The sequence below is a fragment of the Trichoderma virens genome, assembly GCF_000170995.1.
Source record: "Trichoderma virens Gv29-8 chromosome Unknown TRIVIscaffold_92, whole genome shotgun sequence".
NCBI classification, from domain to species: Eukaryota; Fungi; Ascomycota; class Sordariomycetes; order Hypocreales; family Hypocreaceae; genus Trichoderma; species Trichoderma virens.
Window position 1 is genome coordinate 936,895 of NW_014013657.1, and position 6,358 is coordinate 943,252.

Consider the following 6,358-nt stretch of genomic DNA (forward strand, 5'->3'; position numbering starts at 1 on the left):
AATCATGTACATCATTCCATCCAATGTTTCAGGTTGTGTCATTATCCAAAGTCCCGCCAAAGGCAAACTCATACAGATTCTTTTCCTAGATGGTTGATTATTTGGGGGCGGCAGCCGGGGCGCGAGCAGCGGCGCCTTGTCGAGCACGGTTGCCACTGATTATGACCGTTAGCTAGATGTACAGCCGAGTGGATGGACAGAAAGAGAGGGGAGTTTAGACTTACATCATGCTTCGGCTGGCGAAGGAGACAATCAGCATGAATGCCCACTGGGGAACGAGGTTGAAGGCCCAGAGAAGGTAGCCAAGGGGGATGGACAAGCCGAGCTCGGCAGCCTTGCCATTGAAGGGGTGCCAAAACGACTCGAGGAGGGTGAATTCCTCCTTGGTGCCAGCCTCTTGCAGCTGGACAATCTCGTCGGTAGTGACGGTGGTAAGGTTAAGCCTCTTCTTGTAGATGTCGATGGGGGCGGGCTTGGGGAGCATCTCGATGGCCCAGATGCTGCCCACGCCGGCGGCCCAGGCATTGCAGAGGATGGGCTGGTCGTCGCAGTTGAGGATGCCCATGTGAGGAGTGGTTGGGAGATCCGCAAACTTGGCTGCGGCTCCGGTGAAAGCGGCTTCAACCTGGTCACAACGGCCTGGAACAGAGCAGTTAGTCTGAATAGTCTCTGCCATTGAAGAGATTTAGCGCGGTAAAGCAAATGAAAGAACTCACCGAAGCATGTCTTGTTTCCGCCGGTGATCAAGATCCACCACTCCTCGGGGGTCTTTGCGCCGGCCGTGACAGGCGCATAGAGCGTCTCCTCCCAGTTGTGCTGACCAAGGACAGAGAGCTTCAAGGGTCCCGTCTTGGACTCTTCAGCAGCAGCGGCATCGTATTTGGCGGGGGTTGGGATATAAGAGCTGACCTGGCCCAAGACTTGCTGGAATTGAGCAACGTATTGGTCCAGAGGGTTCTCTTGAGCGGCAGAGAGAGCGGGCAGGGCCGCAACGAGAGCAGCTGCGGAGAAACGCATTGTGACGGTGATGTTTGTGCTGTTGTGGAGAAGATTGCTCCGTAACCCCGGCCGATTGGACTCTGTATACAAAATACTGAGGTGCAAAAACAAGACAGAGAGGAGGAGAAAATAAGAAAGTAGTTAGATCCCAAGACAGAAATTATTATCTACTACAAGTACTCGACGAACACCCGTCCACAAGGGGGAAGAAGAATGGAAGAAGATGGAAGCACAGAAAGCTCCGAGATGGCGGGAATGTCAATCGGCGTAAAGTTTGGAGAAATGTGGCCCTACCTAGCACCTAGCAACGCCGCGGATCAAGTGCTCTGGCCGCTCGGTCTGATTTGTTGAGCATTTATGGGTAGTTCAACAAAGTTGAGGCCAAGCGCTCCAGGTCTTTTTGTTTTTGCCTTAGCGCTGGTGGGTAATTGGCGCGGGAAAGGATTGTGATCACCTCATTTTGCATGTGCTTGCTTGACTACGGACTACCAACCAGGTAGTCTAATAGATAGATAGACAGTATAGCATCAATCTGGAGAGAGAGGATACCGTGTCTGAAATGCTATGTTATGCTACGGCAATGGCAAACAACCCCCAATTCCTTTCTCGAAGATACACCGCCAATTGCTTCCATGTCCGAGCAATAATATGGCCATCCATAACTTGGAGGCATTGAATCCAAAACACCCCGAAGACTCGATGCAGACTAAAAGTACAGAGCATGCACGTGCTGTAAAGATTTCGGACGCGGGGTTGCAAGCCGCCTAAAGCCGCGCCGTTCTAGAAGAAGACAGCGCACGGGCCCCGCTGGAAAATGCGTCACTGGACGAATTAGAGGCTCCTACAGGCCTGAGGCGATTATTGGAAGTTTCACAGGAAGCGTCATGCAGATGTCCGTTTCGATGCATGGCCTTTGCCTTGCGTGTTTGAATTGATTCGCATCAGCGCGATTGGACAATTCTCTTGCGCAAGCATTAATTTACAATGGTATTCGCCTCTATTTGCTTCTCATTCCTCGTCCTTCTGCCGCGTCTACCATCGGAATCATTTTGTCCATCTAACCACTTCGCAGGCGCCAGAGTCTTCAGTCCCGAAGCGCAAACGTGGGCGGCCATCCAACGCGTCCAAGCTCGACATCGACGCGTCGCAAGAGCGCAACGATGCCACCGAAGCATACGACACTGATGCGCCGAATCAGATGCGTCCCAAGAAGCGCGGGAGGCCGAGGAAGAGCGTAGGCTCGCCAGATGATGAAGCCAGCCCGGCACCAGAGAGCTCCAAGGTCGCGAAAAAGAGAGGGCGGCCGTCGCTAGGCGGCAAAGCAAGAGACCTAGGCCAAATGCATGTGCACCAGGATGAAGCGACACCACCTCAGCAGAAGCGGAAGCGAGGACGTCCTTCGTTGAAGAGTCGTGAGCCGGAAGATGAAGAGACACCGAGGCGTGGACGACCACGGTATAGCGAGGATACCGAATCTCAAACTAGCTTGCAAAGCAGTGGCGCTGCGCAAGAGTCTGACGAAGATCAGCTGCAAAACGAGACCCCAAATTTGAAGCAGCTGCCCGCCAAGCGAAAAAGAGGCCGGCCCTCTCTGCAGGCTCGACGGGAGGAAGAGGAGACGCCAGAGCGTGGACCACCAAAGGGGAAGCAAGAGGCGAAACCACGAAAACGAGGACGACCATCGCTACGAGATATAAGCGCCCCAAATGAGATGCGGAGCAGACCTAGCGAAAACGCCAAAGGAAAGACAGCCACCGACAGCCCGTCGAATACGGCACCGGGCCGACGCCGTGGCCGCCCTCCTGGGAGCGCAAGAGTCTCGACTGGAGCGACGATGGAGGATTCACCTGATCCTAGCGCAAGAAGAGCTCTCGCTTCTGAAAACGAGCCAGCGGGAGATGCCCCTGTATCGAAGAAGAAGCAGCGCCGACCTCACCAAGATGCTGACGCCGAAGACGACGACGACGTCCCTCCATCGCCTTCTAAACCATATCCTCATATCTCGCCTCACATCAACCGCGTCCGCCAATCCACAATCGAATCTAAATGGAGCCCCCTACCGGATTCTACCGTCTCAGCCGCTTCCTCAATGCTCGCCCTCGCCCACCGCCCTATCCTCCAGCGCCTCTCAACATCTGAGCAGCATCACACCCATACCTCCGCAGCGCTGCGTCTCGTTTCTCACCGCATCACACGGAAAATCGCCCGAGGCATTCCCTTCCCCCCAGCAAGTATGCCATCTGCCCGGGTACCTCGCGGGAGACAAGCCGGCATCGTACCAGGAGCCGCTGGCGTGAGTGACGGTCGTGCCACAGAGCTGGACTTTGAGAGCGTGCTCGACGCGAAGACGGCCCTGGAGCGGCAGCTAGACCCGGCGCTTCACGCTGTCGAGTTGCTGGCGAGGGAAAAGGAGAAGCTGGAAAGGGAGCTAGAGAGGGATTATGAAGCGCTGCGCAATTTGGAGAATAGTGCCAAGGCCCAGGGGAGGGAGTATCGCGGCTTGTTGAAGAAGGCACATGTCCTGGCACCAACGCCCGAGACAGTCCATTCCCAGCGGAAACAAAAGGCAGAACAGGACATGTCCTTTACTCACTCTACTGGCTCTCTTTCCGGAGGTCTCTTTAGTGTAAGTTATCACGTATTTTTTTTTTTTCAGATATGGAAATTGAAAGGGGGGGTGTAAGAAGGATGTACGAAGTAACTAACGGCGGTATCTTTTCAGGACCTCCAAGACCCAGAGCTCAAGTCTCTGGCTCTTCAGCTCAGCGACCACATGGAAAGCATCAAGAGCAACCTCCAGCAAGCGGACGGAATCGTACCGCAGCTAGCGCGTAGTCGAGCCGCTCTGCAAGACGTATTGTTTCGACAGCTGAGTCAAGAGCAATATGAGCGTGTGGTGCTTGGATAGAAGGAGAACAAAAAGGGAATCTCCGTGCTTGTATCGGAGAGCTGTGTTTTTCACGTATGGGCGTACTAGGCAATTGGGTAAGCGGAGTATACTTTTAGATATCAAAGAGAATGGCTCGTATATATATATATATATATGCCATGCTATGATGGGTTTGTTTTGATGAATGAGCAACGTATATACGAAAGACTACATGTTATGGCATATCGTTAAGAGGGCATAATAAATACATTCATAAAATACGTCCACTTCAGAGTCATTGTCACATCATAAAAAAACATCATCACAAGCAAGACGATTTATAACGTCACGAGTCGTTCAATTCGGATAAAAAAGAGGTTGCCCATAAGCCGTCACCGACAGCCATCTCAAAGAGCGATATCAAATATACACACACGAATGTTAAGGAGTGTTTCAAATACAGTACAACACAGCAAGATTGTCTTTCGACCAAGCCTCGCCAGACAAAAAGAAAAACAGCTCATGAAAGAGAAAAAAAAACACACGTGAATCCAAAATTTTTTGTCGTTTTGCATCGACAAACAGACGTCTATCATGTAACAGCGTAGAGAAACCTATATTCGTTTTCGGTTTTTTTGGACTATGATTTTTTTTTCCATCATGTGTGTCCCTTTTGGCTTCGAGTTTTCCAAAACCAGCATCCTCCTTTCCCCTATTGTTTTTCCCCACCTTTGGGTTTACCGTAATTTTACAAGGGCAGGTCCCGTCAAGGAGGTGAATCCTTTATCGGCGGAGACGACGGGCAAAGCCAGAGGCAGAGGGCTGAGCAACGCCGCTGCTAGGGACAGTGCCGTTGTTGATGGGGTAAGGCTGGACAGTGACAGTAGCACGGACGGTGGTGGTGATGTCAGTGGGGCAAGGAGTGGTGGTAACGGCAGTGGCAGAGTCGCCAGAGCCGTTGTTACCGCTGCCCTCAGAGCCAGAGCCAGAGCTGCCAGAGCCAGAGTTGGAGCCAGTGTCGGTGCCAGAGCTGCCGGAGCCGCTGTTGTCAGTGGACTTGTCAGTGACTGCGGGAGCAGAGCCAGAGTCACAAGAGCTGGGAGCAATGGTGACGTAGACGGTCGAGGCGGGGACAGTGACAGTCTCCTTGGCGACGGTGACGGTGACGGTGGCGCTGGCGCAAGAACCCTCGTTGTTAGCAGGAGGAGCGTTGCCACCAGTGTTGGAACCAGAGCTGCCACCGGCGGTCTGAACCGGCTGGACTGTGATGTAGGTCGTGTCAGTAGTGGTGGCAGTGGTGGTGGTGGTAGGTTCAGGGCCGTTCTCACCGTTGCCGAGAGTGCTGGTGAGGGTGATGGTCTTCTTGGTGGTAGCCTGGATGGTGGTGGTGACGACAGAGGCATCGGTTCCCTTGCCAATGGTGTAAGTCAGGGTCTTGTCGGTGACAACATCGGTGACAGAGACACCAGCATTGGGTGGGGGAGTGACCGCGGGAGGAGTAGCCTTGATGGTTGAGCCGGTGATGATGCCGGAGGAGTGAGCGGCCTGGAGAGAGGACGAGATGCTCGAAGCCTCGGCAATGGGGCAGACGGTGGTGGCCAGAACAATGGTGTCGGTGACAACCACGGTGGTCTTGGCCGACTCGGGCAGGCTGCCGGCGCCGGTGGAGTTGAGGTGAGCCGGGCAGTTGGTGACGGTGGGAGCACAGCTGATGACGGTGTGAACCGAGGTGGCGATGACGGTCAACGTGGTGGCAGCAGCATCGTCAACAGCAGCGGTGGTGGTGTTGGACCTGGGGAAGTGCAGGTGGCGGATGGGAGAGCTGGCAGAGGCCAGGCCGGCGAAAAGGCCAAAAGCAGCAACGGCAGCGGACTTCATCTTGATGATTGGTCGTGTGGTGTTGGTTTTTTTTTTTTTTGATATTGTTCGTGAGATGGGCGAAAGTCGATTCCGCGTTTTATATAAAAAGAGATTCAGAGAGTGTAAGTCGACGTCAAGCCGATTGGGGAAAAAAGACTGGCTTATTTTCCGTTGTAAGGAGTGGAAGTAGCTGTCAAACAGACGAGCTGGAGCAAAGGCAGACAAAGCAAGATTTTTGTTGAAGAGAAGAAGAGAACAAGAAGAGAAAGAAAAGGACGAGTCAGGATGGGGATGGATGTCGAGCCTTTTTGTCCCGCGAGAGCCCGCGAGAGCAAACACCATCACCAGCCAGACAAAACGTAAACGCCCCCTTCATCGCCCCTCCCCACGCCCTCTGTTGCCTGCCAGCACTCCGAATTGCGTCAATTGATTGCTGACTCTGCCCCGAAATCCCATTCCGTCTATCCATGTCCGCCACCCCTGATGGAGTCGCAGACATGTCACCAATCTGGCGGCGCTAAACATCGCCGGCCACTTAGCATTTGACTGAAGGCCTGCTAGTGCCAGGGGCCTATGCAGGTACGCAGCACCAATCCGGAGCCGCATCAGCACCTGAGACGCGCCGAGAGC

General features: G+C 53.7%; 3 protein-coding genes across 3 annotated transcripts; 1 reads left to right on the forward strand and 2 right to left on the reverse strand.

Annotated features, from left to right (window-relative positions):
- Positions 1–220: 220 nt before the first annotated feature.
- TRIVIDRAFT_39108 (uncharacterized protein) lies at positions 221–1,017 on the reverse strand (the record flags this gene model as incomplete). Its single annotated transcript, XM_014094237.1, has 2 exons — positions 221–639; positions 717–1,017. 2 exons carry the CDS (start codon positions 1,015–1,017, stop codon positions 221–223), a joined length of 720 nt encoding a protein of 239 aa, XP_013949712.1.
- A 1,180-nt stretch (positions 1,018–2,197) lies between these two features.
- On the forward strand, positions 2,198–3,907 carry TRIVIDRAFT_164757 (uncharacterized protein; the record flags this gene model as incomplete). The annotated part of the gene is made up of 3 exons (XM_014094238.1): positions 2,198–2,627; positions 2,955–3,625; positions 3,722–3,907. The coding sequence occupies 3 exons, from the start codon at positions 2,198–2,200 to the stop codon at positions 3,905–3,907; spliced, it is 1,287 nt and encodes a 428-aa protein (XP_013949713.1).
- Positions 3,908–4,231: 324 nt separating this feature from the next.
- TRIVIDRAFT_232635 (uncharacterized protein) lies at positions 4,232–5,963 on the reverse strand (the record flags this gene model as incomplete). The annotated part of the gene is made up of 1 exon (XM_014094239.1): positions 4,232–5,963. The coding sequence occupies one exon, from the start codon at positions 5,744–5,746 to the stop codon at positions 4,652–4,654; it is 1,095 nt and encodes a 364-aa protein (XP_013949714.1).
- Positions 5,964–6,358: the final 395 nt, after the last annotated feature.